This window comes from Osmerus eperlanus, chromosome 15, assembly GCF_963692335.1.
Source record: "Osmerus eperlanus chromosome 15, fOsmEpe2.1, whole genome shotgun sequence".
NCBI classification, from domain to species: Eukaryota; Metazoa; Chordata; class Actinopteri; order Osmeriformes; family Osmeridae; genus Osmerus; species Osmerus eperlanus.
In genome coordinates this window covers 7,539,921-7,553,931 of record NC_085032.1, presented here as the reverse complement: position 1 = coordinate 7,553,931, position 14,011 = coordinate 7,539,921, and the positions used below count along the sequence as shown (strand labels likewise).

Here is a 14,011-nt window from a genome sequence, read left to right as displayed (position 1 = left end):
CTGGGTTTGACCCACACAGGACATCCCTGCGATGATCTCCCTGTGGTGTTTGAACCGTCACAGACATGTACTGTGCAGGCAGTGGCTTGTGTGCTGTCACAGTGGCACTGTCACACCAGTGCAGTAACTCTGCCTCCCTGTGCTCCCACTGAATGTGTTTGTTGTCACATTCCTCAGTTGCGCTGGATGCGAAAACGTAGCGATGGCGCAATTGTTCGTTTACGCGCTACGAGATGTGAAAAGCGAGTGTAACCAATGGAAGTGGCTTGGAAGGGAAGCCGTTCTTCGGGGTGCAGTTTATTTCTGTGTGAGGGACGCTGGTGCTTCTAGAAGGTTTTTTGTCTCTCTCAATGGGACATGACAGCCCACCTGCAGCTGTGGTGTTCATAGATACTGACACACACAACAAAAAAAATACCCACTCTGCTCTGGTCTCTGCAGGTTGGCCTATATAAAAGGAATATGCCCTCAATAACTCTAATATTTTGCGCTCTCTCTTTCTCCCTCCCCTCTCTCTATCTGACTCTCTGACCTTTTCTTTCTCTGTCTCTCTCCCATCTGTCTCTCCCTCCCCTCTCTCTCCCTCCCCCCCTCTCTCTCCCTCCCCCCCTCTCTCTCTCTCCCTCCCCTCTCTCTCCCTCCCTTTCACTCTCTCTCCCTCCCCTCTCTCTTCCTCCCCCCCTCTCTCTCCCTCCCTTTCACTCTGTCTCTCCCTCCCCTCGCTCTCCCTCCTCTCTCTCCTCCTCTCTGCAGTGGCAGCAGTGGGGGGAGTGGCAGCAGGGAGAACAGCGGGAGCAGCAGTATCGGCATTCCCATCGCCGTGCCTACGCCTTCCATTCCCAACTCTGGACCAGGTGAGCCTTGATTAGAGACAGCTCCTCAACGGGCCTCGCCTTTCAGATTCACATGATGGGAATTCTATGGGTACCAACCCCCCTACACACACACACACACACACAAATATTATTATGAATATTTTTTTGATATCGCCAATAACAATTTTGAACGAGTGGGTCCAATTAAAGGCCGTGTTAATGGAGCTGGTGGAGAGAAGAGGAAGAACAAAGGCTGTGTTTACCAGGCTGGGAGGGATTACACTGGCCCTTTGTGCTCATAACAGAACACACACTCTAAATAGGGCAACCTACATTAGGGCCAGCGCTGTGGCGGGAAGGGGGGGGGGAAAAGACACACTTTTTAAATGTATCATACAATGCATGTCGATGTTCCGCAATGAAATTCAAACGAGATGGATTTATTTTCAGAGTTTTGCATTATGCATTGGTGTTTGGTGAGCTGTAGAATAGTGGTCTTCTGTGTTCAGCTCCGGGCTACATCATAGCTGCAGCACAGCTAGCTAGAGCCCTGTCGGTGAGCCTGTCACCATGGCAACGTTCACCGTGCGCGCGTGTATTCTCATGAGGTTGACTTCTGTCTGACTTGCTCTTATTCCCAGTTGGAGGTAGTCGTGCCGTTTCGAAGCCGTTTCAGTTGAAAACCTGCCGTTTTATCAGGCTACGCCACCAACACGTGTGTGTGAACTCTTGACCCCAAAACATCCACTAACGGCTGTGCCCGGCCTGTTTCAGTCCCGCCCATGTCTTCTCCTCCTGGGGCACCTCCCCCAGCCCCTCCACCTCCTCCTCCAGCCCCTCCCCTGCCAGGGCTGGGGACTACAGAGGCAGCTCCGGTCGTAGGTGAGACCCCCCTCCCCCGACCCGCCCACCAGACCAGTCGGCCATCTCTCTCTGCACTGGGGCTCAGCTGGACTATCCTCTACTGCCAAGCTTGCTTTTCACAATGGTGGCGCAGGGAAGAGTGTGTTGGCGCTCTCGCGCGCGTGTGTTCGGGAGTGTGTTTGTGTCCGAATTTGCTTCTGGTGGTGGTGCTTTTGCCCGTTCTAAATGTGCTGGTGCGCTGGAGGTGTGCTCGGTAGCACTGGGGTCCCGGTTCCTTCTCCACGCCATCCAATCAGTCCACGCTGGTCTCCTCAACATGTTGAGACGCTGTCTGTTTTGTCCGCATCTACATCAGTGAATGGGAACGCGTGCTTGTCAGTAAGGATGCCAACATCCGTTTGTGTCTCAATGTTCGACTTTACAGATGGAAACATTTCTTTTTTTCTTTTTTTTCTTCAACACGATGTTCCATCTGTGCGCACGATGATGTTGTTTACTCTGCTGGCTCCTGTGTTTACGCCTGTGATCCTGTGGGTAAGACGTTGCTCTGGTTCCACCCTCCAGCGTCTGAGATCTGAACCCCCCCCCCCCCCCCCCCAAGAGAGCTGCTGTTATCTACCTCCATAAACAGGAAATGCCAGAGTAGAGAGAGGGGCCCACTGCTCTGGCATAACGTTCAGCATCCTACCATCCCCGGGTGCACACACCCTCACCATCACAACCAATCCCCAAACACGGTTTTTCATCAGCGAGTGTAACCCCCCCACCCCCAACCCCGAGCGGCCCAGGGTCTAACTCTAGCCTGTGTCTCTTCCTTGTCCACCAATCAGGACTTACTACCATTCCTCAAATCTGGATGTTCTTTTGATCTCTTGTCAATTACAAAATGGTCTTATTAACTTGCCTTGTCGCTTTCAGCTGTATACATGGATTCATCTCTGTCGTTGGATCTGTCTTGTCCCTCAATCTCGTGTTTCTCATCTCCTGCTCACAAGCTTTGTTGTTGGTGACTGATACGGCTTCTGTTGTTTTATTTGTGAAGGGTTCCGATGAATTCTTGGGGTCTGTACTAACTTCTCTAACCCATCCCTCCTTTCTTCTATCCCTCCTCTCCTTCACTGATTCCTCCCCTCCTCTCCCTCCTCCCCTCCTCTCCCTCCTCCCCTCCTCTCCCTGGTGTTTCTAGCGGTGGCCCCTGGGCCAGGTCTGGGTCCCATCCCCATGTCCCAGTTCGGCACCATCTCGCGGCAGATCTCGCGGCACAACTCCACCACCTCCTCCGTTTCCATGGTCTCAGCCACGGGCACCTATCGCCGGGCTCCGTCAGTCACCTCCCAGTTCTCCCTGCAGCAGCAACAGCAGTTACAGCAGCAGCAGTTGTTACAGCAACAACAACTACAGCTACAGCAGCAGCAGCAGCAACTACAGCAGCAACAGCAGCCTCATATGAATGGGGGTACCCTGGCCTACACCCAGAACTCAAGTAAGACACCGGCATGTTGACGTGTGTACCCCCCCCACACACACACACACACACACCCACCGCCACTACCCTTCTGTTTGTAGATGACCATGACCGTTAGCGACCACTGGCTAGGTCCGAGAGGGCCGCTGAACACAGAAGCTTATCTCTCCGGTGACTCCAGTCACACCCAAACATTAACTTCCTGCTTCCTGCAGGGGGTCAGATGGCTGAGCGGTTAGGGAGTCGGGCTATTAATCAGAAGGTTGTTGGTTTGATTCCACGGCTATGCAAAATGACGTTGTGTCCTTGGGCAAGGCACTTCACCCTACTTGCCTCAGGGGAATGTCCCTGTACTTACTGTAAGTCGCTCTGGGTAAGAGCGTCTGCTAAATGACTAAATGTAAATGCTCAGTTTGGAAAAAATGTCCGTCTACATTAACATGACATCCACATAGACGTTATCTTCATGCCAACATTGGGAGTTTTTTTTTCTGTGTGTGAAAAGGCACAGTCATCTGTTCCTGAAGGTCAAGTTGGGCTTCTGATATTGACTTCCTCCCTCCTGAAAGTGCAGGTTAAGGATTTTTCTCCACTGGCTCGAACGTCTTTAGCATCGACGCAGAACGTCTTGTCCTTGCTTGCTCTCTGGATGCAAAGCAGCCAATCGATATCCGCAGAACAAGCAGACGCAACTTTTGAAGAACCGGGTCTGAGCTCCTGTACTTGCCTTGGTCTTTAAAATGATCCTCCTCTGCTATCAAACGCAGTATCCAGCATCTATAAGGTGACTCCCAGCTCAAGGTGCTCACTGTTTAAGCCCTGGGCCTATTTTTGGTTCAGTCCTGCTCCCCCCTCAGCCCCAGAGGAGGAGTCAAGCTGTCTGTCGGAGAGGACGTTTCAGCTGGAAAGGAGAGGAAATCTGAACCTCCGGCAACGCGTGTTGTTTTGAATAAGGGTTCACCCACTCTGGCCCGCTTCCACTGCACCACTGTGATGGGAAACGGTGCTGTGGCCTATCAACAGGCCTCAAGACTAAACGATCTGTTTTACAGTACGCTTGCGTAACGCAGGGAAGGGGAAGAACCCATAACTGAATAACTAGAATAACTGGCGAACCCAGGGTTGACAAGGGTGATTTATTGAAATATGTTTTGGGGCTTTTTTCAGCTTTATTGATGGGACAGTTGGAGAGAGACAGGAAAGTAGGGAGAGGAAAGGGGGGAGGGGAGGAAATGGCATCAGTTGGATTCAAACCCAGCATTAGCCTTAATGCTACGTGCTTTTACCGCGGGGCCCCTGTAGCTGGTGTTAAACACTGACCCTGCCCTCCAATCCACCACATGGATTTAAGAGCATAGGATTAGTGCCTGGACATGTTTTAACCAGCCACTGTGCTTTTAATGTGTCAGAGGACACAGATGCACACTTGAGGTCACCTGACAGGAAATGGGAAGAACGCCACCGGAGGAATAATGTGTTGAGCCCCCTACAGGCTGGATGCTGTCATTCCAGTCGTCTCGATCAGCTTGCCACCAGATGCAGGAAACGCCCGAGCAACAACAATCAGCCCTAATCCTCATTTGATCCTTCAGACCACCAGATACCATGATATAGCTCGACTTTGACCCCGATAACACTTCACGTCAAGCTCACTGTCTGCTTTTAGCCACCGTCAGCCACACTGATCGTACTGGCGTAGAACTGCACAAGTCCACAAAACTAACCGTACACGGTGTATCTCCCTGTGTGTGTTTCTTAATGCTGTGTGTAGACTGGGGTGGGCGCCGCCTTGCTGTCACTTCCTGTTTCGTGATCTGGGTGACTGATCTCTGCTTCTCTCCACCTTCTCTCTCTCTTTTCTTTTTCCATGCACCTGTGTGTGTGTGTGTGTGTGTGTGTGTGTGTGTGTGCGGGCTCCAGTGTCTATCGCTCCCCCGCCACCTCCCATGCCTCAGCTCACTCCCCAGATTCCTCTCACAGGCTTTGTGGCCCGGGTGCAGGAGAACAGTAAGTCCAGCAGCCACACCCCCCCCCTCGCGTAGACCCACCTTCACCCCCCCCCCCCCCCCCTCGCAAGCCACTCTGCATGCTTAGTTTTACCGTCCGCGTGTGTCTGTCTTGTGTCTAGTCTAGAATATCGCCATCAACTCCTGCATCAACGACACGTGTCCAGACTCATGCCTTATGCCATTGACCACCACAGCTTCCTCTAGTTTTCTGAAAGGAACACAGTGGATACTGTATTCCTGAATGGAGTTGGGCAGTTGAAATGAATGCCGTTGGTTTGTGTGTTTTGCGTTTAGTTTTTAGTTTTTTAATGCAACACAAAATAAGCTGACACTGCTGTCCCCTGACAGATTGATGTCATGAGCCATTGGCAGAACTGCAAGGGCACTCCTTTATACTGTTATTTCTCAGAAACAAAAAAAGTTGGTTGTTTCCAATCAAATTAATTGCGTGAATGGACTGTTCAAGGCAATGGCAATAAGGCATTATCTCAGACACTACCCCTTACTCTATCCTACATTATTTCTGAGGCTGTTTCACGCTTGACTTTGAGAAAGTCTGTTAATCTTTAATTTAAAATACATCAAAGGGAGTCAGGTGGCTGAGTGGTTAGGGAATCGGGCTGGTAATCAGAAGGTTGCCGGTTCGATTCCTGGCCATGACGTTGTGTCCTTGGGCAAGGCACTTCACCCTACTTGCCTCGGGGGAATGTCCCTGTACTTACTGTAAATCGCTCTGGATAAGAGTGTCTGCTAAATGACTAAATGTAAAATGTAATATCGAAGACCAATGCTGCACACCATACAGCAGATACACTTGTGTTGACAGTGCAGTTTTGTTGATGTGGAGCGTGTCTTTAAGAAGAGCATGACCATTGATGTTCTTATACCACAGTGCACCCTGCTGCCCTCTACTGACAACAGTTCAAAATCAAAGGTCTTGTGAACATGGGCTATATATTGTGGATCTTCAACCATTGTTGACATGGATATGAATAATTTCCACTGCCCTCATGAAAATTTGATGTGAAAGTCTGTCCGTTTTTTCAATTCCAAATGATTGAGAACGGTAGCTTATCCAATACCAACAATCCTGCCTGTCCTTCTCATGCAAACTGACGTTAATAATGCATGACGCTATACATGAAATTGGGACACGTCGTAATCCCGAGAGAAGCAAATGGAAATGGAAAACAAAACACTTCTTCTCCAATCTCACAGCGTGCATGAGGACACACTCTGTTGTATCCCAGATCCCCAGAGAAGGATCTTCAGCTCGATCCTAACCAGTGAGCCAGAGAAACCCAGAACACTGCATGCCAACAAATGTATTGTTCGTTTACATCTCCAAACCATCCCTCTCAGTCCTTGGTGCCACATGCCACGCCCACAATTGCTCTGCATGGACCCTTTTAACCCGTCTCTCCACACACTATGGGTTTGGTTGCATGCACAGCCCACATGCTGTCGAGTTTGAGCCTGGACACAGAACATTCAGGCGCTCACGGCACACGGACGGCCCTCCGCTCAGTCTCTCTGCTAACCGTCTTTCTCTCCCCCCTCCCCCCCTCCCCCCCCTGTCTCCCCCTCTCCGTGACCAAGCAGTCGCCGACACCCCCACTCCCCCTCCGCCTCCCCCCCCGGATGACCTGCCCCTGTTTGACGAGGCTCCGCCCCCCCCGCCGCCGCCGCCGCCGCCCCCGGTGGACTACGAGGAGGAAGAGGCGGCGATGGTGCACTACAACGACCCCTACGCCGACGGGGACCCCAGCTGGGCCCCCAAGACCTACATGGAGAAAGGTAGCCCTCTCCCCTATCACACCACCAGTCTACTGGCAAGTCAGGTGTCGACTGCATTTTGTGACGATTAGATTCTAATGAGGGTATCGACCCTCTCTGATGCTTCGAACTGCCAGTCCGTCTGTGCCCTGTGACTAATCTTCTCCCCTGGTTGGTCTCGCCCCTAGTGGTGGCCATCTACGATTACTGCCAGGATAAGGACGACGAGCTGTCCTTCATGGAGGGAGCCATCATCTACATCATCAAAAAAAACGACGACGGCTGGTTCGAGGGGATCTGCAACGGAGTCACCGGCCTGTTCCCTGGCAACTATGTTGAGTCGATCATGCACTATGCCGACTGAAGGGACCCTACCACAGTATATTTATTCAGGCATATCTTTCGAGACCAATAAAACAGACCTACAAAGTACAGACAAGTGATTTCGTTTATGACAGAATTACAGAATGTTTTTACCCCCCCCCCCCCTTTACTGTGGAAATGCATTTAAAACAAATAAATATATCTACTTTGTGTGTGATACGGGTGGGTCTGGGACATTATAAAATAAACAACGTTGCTAATATGATCAGACTGCAAAATGCTCTTCTAGTTTGTAGTCCCCAAAGAGGGTGACACTAGCTGAAGGAAGTACATCCAGACTCCCATATTGTCCACATATGCAATTGTTTGTTTTACTTTCCCGTTAATTATTCAATGAGAGTATTATGCTACACAGAACAAATGTTTTTCCCCCAGATGTGATACGATGCATATGCCGGCTCTGAGCATATCATTCAGTGAGGGTCATTATTGACAATTGTACAGTATATAATGTGCTCTACAGCCTATTGGATGTCTGTAGTTTTAAATTCAGACTCTCAATCACTGTATCTTACCCAGTCTGAATACCACACACACATCAGTCAAATATGTCCCCCCAACAGAAGGGTTTTAATCAAGGTTTTACCATATGGTGCCATTTCATAATCAAGACTGATCGATTTTGAAGTTTGAAGCTGTTTGAATAGCAGCATTTCTTTCTTTTTTTACCCAACCGGTTATACTTAACATTCAGTCTTGGTGTAAAGCATGCATACAAAATTCGGAGAAATGTGTATAATCTTTGTTTTATGCCATTATAATTATGTTATGTATATGCAATTTAGGTTTTATTATATTGTTGAATCACTGACTTGTTGAGACTTAAACAATGTTTATGGTCTGTACTTAAACATTTAATATTAAGTGTACAAGATGATTTCTTACATCTGACAATATTTCAGGTCAAGTAGTCATTCTGATCCAGAGTATAAAAGTCTCAACTTGTGAACATCTCCCGTTTCTCATCATTGTGTGTGTAAAACACAGTTTAGGGAACATGTCAACATTAATAAAGTCTTACTAATCTGAACAAAATGGAATATCTGTAGATAGCCTACAGTTTTTTTGTATGCTATTAAGTATCTAATGTTAACAATCAATAATGGATATGATAGATGTAAATTTTAGTGTTTCTGGGCTCAATTCTCAAACTGTTTTGTTGTTTTGTGCATAAACGCTCTGCCGGTTTTACAGTTCAGTGCTATAAAGGAGACCGATCTGACAACGTATACCTCCTTCACATCCCGAAAAGCAAGAATGAACAAATGTATACTGTAGCTCTTCCTGTTTCTCAACTGTCATCATTTGAATCTGGTTTGATAACTCAGGTCTGGAAACCATCTTGATGCCAAGTGGCTTCCTTCCTTATTGACCCAGAATGATTCCTCTCACTTTGTCTATACTCTTCATAGCTCTAGTGATAGTATACCTGTGTTTTACCAATCTGACTATCGATTAATGGCTTTTTAGGTTGGTGTTTTAATTTTTTTCATGTGAGGTTAGAATGGAACCTTACGCTAGAGTAATCAGTTTCCTCATTCCTGATAGTCTTTCCTGAATGGACTCATGCGACACAGGATTAACTGCGCTCATCAATGTTGACCTTTTTCAGGATATTGCTGCCAATGCCTTGAAACTTCTGTCTGTGTGCTTTGTTATATCAAAGGTATAGAAGTGTTCCTGCTCAGTTTCACGGGTGAAAATATTTAATACTCGTCTTTCTCTCTGCCCTTAATTTGTATATATATGTTAATTGAACAAATTAATGTACAGTCTTTTATAATAAACCATTCTATGAATAATGTGGCGTGGTCCATGCACATTAAAAGACAGGGTAAGGCTTGACTTAAAAAATACTTTTTTTTATTTATTTGAGTATTTGCTCATTTGTGGATGTTAAGGCCTTGGTTGTTAATGAGCACCATGACATTTGGCCTATATGGTGAGGACGGCTCATGTATAATAACAACGCAGATCCATCAAACACCTAGACGACAACAACGATACTCTGTGTTCCAACTCATTTGGAATTACAATGATTCTGCAGTGCCTAGCCTGCCCCAAACCTAGCCTGTAATAAAATCTGCCCTCATTGAGAGAAGTGCGCTAGATTGAGGTACAGACCATTGCCTCTTTGTTTTACAGTACTGTATACAGTGATCATAACAATAAAGCAATGTCCCTTCTCCCCCCCCACTCCATGTGCTCCAGTGACAACAGGTTAAACTTCACAGCGGTGTTATAGGATTCATTAAATGATTTAAAAAATCTGGTTTGAGGTGTTAGTGAGGGTAATTGAATCTAATTGAAAATAAGTGGGGCTCCCTTCCTAGATGTGACAATCATGAGAGTCTCCTGGTTATCCTGGAGACAACAGAGTATAAACAGTTGTCAGTGACCCCTGCTGGACAGGATGAGAGAGGGAGACGTGGAGTAGTGTAACGGATCGATCAAAGCTGAATTCAGTTGTGTCGTTTAAACTTTGAATCAAAGATCGCACGATGGTTGTGCAAGACAACCTGCACGCGTGAGTCTTTCAGAAACTGAATTCTTAATTGTTTTACGGAACCGGTGCCCTCATATCCTCCTCTTCCCTAGATCAGCCTTTCTCAACCCTGGTCCTCAGGGTCCCCTGCCCTGCATGTTCTCGATGTTTCCCTCTTCCGACACACCTGATTCAAATAAACAAGTCGTTAATCACGCCTGACAACATCCCATTCATTTGGACCAGGTGTGTTGGAGCAGGGAAACATCTAAAGCATACAGGACAGTGGGCCCTGAGGACCAGGGCTGAAGACCACTGCTCTGAAGCGCTGTCTCCTCCTGGTGGTGGTGGTGGTGGGGGGCTGCCTTCCCTAGGTAGCTGCCTGAGGTGAAGCCCTGGGCGCAGGGCCTCACTTGTCCCGGGTGAGCACCAGCTCTGTGAGGCGGATGAGGGCGTCTCTCTCTGGGGAGGGCGTCAGCATGCTGACATGGCGGATGGCCTCCTGGCAGTAACGCTGGGCCAGGAAGCTGGTCTGCTCCACCCCGTCACTCTGGAGGGAGGAGATATTTAAAAATATATATATAATATACACACACAGTATATTGGTTCACATTACTCTGCGGTACATTCCAAAGCAGGGTGAATTGCTTCATTTATTTCGACATACTAACCCTGCGATTGTGTCTGTTCTATTTCCCCACTGATATGATGACATACAGTATATGTGTAACTGGCCTCCAGAGTTACAGAAGTCTGCGTGCATCAGAGGCCAGACGGCAGCTCTGCTGGACCCGTACCTGCAGGACGTACTGCCAGGCCCGATCCACGTCTCCACTGGTGCTGAACCTCCTCATGATCATGGCGTGCAGCTCTGGGAACTACAGACACAGACAGGTAAACTAAGTCTCACGTCAGGCACAAGCACATTCTAGCATTTTGTTGTTTGTTCTGTGCGTAAGTCACAAGGATTCCGATTCACAATGGCTTGGGACAGGAAATAGATGCTGGCGAAGTAAATGATCATATGCATGGGATAGGACTGAGCTTATACTGTGAAATAGCAGCATTGTTCCTTATCTTCTTCACAGTTCTGAAGCATAGACTAGCTCCTGGAAGAGCATATACACACATACACACACCTGTTGACAAGCAAATAGAACTGGTCCAGTGGCCAAGCCCAGCTTGAGGTCTGTAGCGGAGGGCTTTCCTAATTGGCTAGCACTTGATGTGAAGTCCAGCACATCATCCACCAACTACGAAACAGAGAGATCATGCGAGAAGCTTGATACGGGAAATATTGTCCAATGATTACAAGTGTATTACACATCTGACTACGTATGTGGGTGTGCAGGCAAGACACGGAATTCCGGAACCCTTGTACCTGAAATGCGATTCCAACGTTGCGACCATACTGGAAGGCTATTTCATGGATTTCGGGATCAGAGTTCACCAGAATGGATACCTTGAACAGAGTAGAACAAAACAGAATGTCAACACACACCAGGGGGGTTCCGGTTCAAGAAAGTCTGTGACTTTCTCATGTGCTTGTATTCTTGTGGAGATAGAACGTACATACTGCTTTACAGCTGTTTGCGATGAGACTTGCGGTCTTCTTGAAGGTTTTTTCGAGGTAGTGCTTGAATCTCTCGTTCTCGTTTTCCTTGGAGCCTAGCTGCATGAATTCACCTTGGGAGACGGATCGACACAGTGATGTTGAATCAAAAGGCAGCTAATCCTAATGAGCGTAACAGTAGGGTTCTCTCTAGAGCAGTGGTTTTCCAACCCTGGTCCGCAGGGCCCACTGTCCTGTATGTTCTAGATGTTTCCCTGCTCCAACACACCTAACTCAAATGAATGGTCAGCATTAGGCTTCTGCAGAGCGTGATGACAACCGATTTGTTTCGATCAGGTGTGTTGGAGCAAGGAAACATTTGAAACATACGGGACAGTTTGAGGAGCAGGGATGAAGACCACTGATCCAGAGGGGAAAGAGAGCATGGTTACCTCGGACCAGGTCCTCTATAACCTGCGACAGAACAGACACCACGGTGTTGTCTCCTATACGGGCCAGAGCCATGGAGGCTGCAGACAGGATAAAGTCTCCAGCTAATATAGCCTGGGGGCGAACGAGAGAGGGCAAATGAGGTCCATGATACCAAGACTATCCAGACCAGGGGTCTCCAACCAATGTTCCAAGAGAGCTGCCTACATACATAATTCAAAATATTAGCTGGTTGATCAGGAGTGTTGAATCCGGTTGGTTGTAAGGTAGCTCTCCAGGAACAGGGTTGGATGCCTGCTGATCCAGACCTTACAGAAAAGCCTCCCGTCGACACAGACGAATCCCGGGGCCACGCCTACCTTCCTCTCGCCCCACACTTCGTTGATGGTGGTCTTCCCCCGCCGCTTGTCCGAGCCATCGATGACGTCATCGTGGACCAGGCTGGCAGTGTGGATCATCTCTGAGATCATGGCTATCGACCTCTGTCCGGGCAGGAGATCTCTGCACGCCAGGAGACAAGACTGTCACTGTGGCGCCGTAAGGGGGACGATTATCAACTCCATCTCATTTCCTACCAGTCCTGATAAGCGCATTGTTTTATGACAACAGTCATGACTTTTATTGTGCTGGCAAAGACCTTGTGCTCTGCTGAGCGCTTGGGTGTGTAGGTGTGGTCTTTGAATTGTAGGCCCTACTTGTATCGATGTAGACATTACTTTCAATGTGGTCATATGTCATCACTGAGAATTAGATAACCCAATGTGCCCTAGACAACCCTAGACAGTGAGAATTAGATAGAGATAGCCCAACTGTACAGTGAGAGCTAGTCCAGGACAGCTAGACCAACACTGAAGTCTTACCCGTCCTTGTGGCTATGGATGTTGCATGCCCGAGCCATTAGCACTACTATCATGGGTCTGAAGGCCTTGCCCTTCCCGTCGAAGTAGTAATCACACAGGGACCTAAGCTCTGATTTAGACACAAAGAGCTCCTGAGACACACAGGAAAAATGATGGATATATTTATTCTTGTGGATTGATTTGAAAGGTTTTCACTTTTGTAATATGTATACTGTTATGGCCCAAAGCAGACAGTACCTTCTTGATGTCGTCGTACAAATGTTTCAAGTCTTTTTGGGCTAGTGTGAATGGATCCTTTAGCTTAGCATCACTGTGTATTCTCTGACAGCAGTGAAGGTTTGGTGTGGGGTACAGCAGTCTTGACTTGTGCCTGGAAAAAGACAATCATACAAGCTTAATGTAAGGAAAATGTCAACATATTCACCAACACTGTACAAACAAAATATAGCCTTTAAAAAGGGACTTTTACCTTGTCAAAGCTGAATTGATTTGATGATTCATGTAAACAGGCCTGGTTGTTGAACTACCCTAAAATAAATCAACGTATCATGTCACAAATAAATGTACTTGTTGAACAAGAACAATCTTTGTTGGTCTGATTATAGGGAAACACTTGACAACTTCTGCTTAATGCAGAATATATATGCATATAGCACTGAGAAAGTTTCACTTGGCCAAATAAATGTGTCACAAGTTATCAGGGCAAATGATGACTGTTTTCTAACTAAGAGCTTTCTGCCAATGATCTACAAGTCAAGGGTGAGGCTTAGTACATGGTTATAGCCAGTAGTGACAAAAACAGTATTGACCTTTACATAGAGAATGCATTACATGCTGGTCACAGCTAGCTAGCTGAACCTGTATGAGAATCTCAAGTCATATGGCTAGCTCAATAGCTATGCAATGTGTACAATGTCATTCATTCAAATCAACGACGTAAAGAAAATGATATTCCGATAACAAAATTGACTTTATAGCAATACAACCATAAACCAAACAATACTTTTTTCGGTATGATCCAGCTAGATAGTCATTGACAACTACATTTTAACCAGCATACTGGTTGACCTTCTTGGCGAGTTTGACAGCACGCCCTACTAGTAAAATCTTAGCAGGTCTTGCTCACGCTACCTCGTTTCCAGACCTAGACAGGGAACATGTTCCTCGGAACGACGAAGCAGAATACGCGGCCGTCAGCCTGTTAGGAATACATATTGTCTCTAGTAAACTTATGCCATAAGAGCTTGAACTCCATCTCCAACAGTGCCTCCACGGAACCGCCATGTTCGACCACACTTATCCATGGACACAGGATAGGTTATAAAAGTGTACCGGAACCGGAAAAACGCAA

At 47.5% G+C, this 14,011-nt stretch overlaps 2 protein-coding genes across 11 annotated transcripts in view; one reads left to right on the top strand and one right to left on the bottom strand.

Annotated features, from left to right (window-relative positions):
- The window catches only part of abi1a (abl-interactor 1a), a 31,931-nt gene extending 23,583 nt beyond the window's left edge, over positions 1 to 8,348 (top strand). For 5 of the 10 annotated variants that reach the window (XM_062479352.1, XM_062479351.1, XM_062479355.1 and 2 more), the window contains 6 exons: positions 754 to 854; positions 1,590 to 1,697; positions 2,866 to 3,162; positions 5,065 to 5,151; positions 6,756 to 6,950; positions 7,118 to 8,348. In XM_062479352.1, coding sequence (XP_062335336.1) covers positions 754 to 854; positions 1,590 to 1,697; positions 2,866 to 3,162; positions 5,065 to 5,151; positions 6,756 to 6,950; positions 7,118 to 7,293 — 964 coding nt within the window. In that variant the 3' untranslated portion in view covers positions 7,294 to 8,348. The remainder of the gene's footprint in view (positions 1 to 753; positions 855 to 1,589; positions 1,698 to 2,865; positions 3,163 to 5,064; positions 5,152 to 6,755; positions 6,951 to 7,117) is intronic. The other 5 variants (XM_062479357.1, XM_062479358.1, XM_062479356.1 and 2 more) reach the window with 4 other exon arrangements.
- On the bottom strand, positions 7,894 to 13,981 carry pdss1 (prenyl (decaprenyl) diphosphate synthase, subunit 1). The gene is made up of 11 exons (XM_062479362.1): positions 13,792 to 13,981; positions 13,130 to 13,188; positions 12,898 to 13,030; positions 12,661 to 12,791; positions 12,160 to 12,301; positions 11,803 to 11,914; positions 11,375 to 11,484; positions 11,180 to 11,260; positions 10,938 to 11,051; positions 10,596 to 10,676; positions 7,894 to 10,348 (listed from the first exon to the last, which is right to left on the bottom strand). Exons 1-11 carry the CDS (start codon positions 13,942 to 13,944, stop codon positions 10,208 to 10,210), a joined length of 1,257 nt encoding a protein of 418 aa, XP_062335346.1. The 5' UTR covers positions 13,945 to 13,981; the 3' UTR covers positions 7,894 to 10,207.
- Between the last annotated feature and the right edge of the window lie 30 nt (positions 13,982 to 14,011).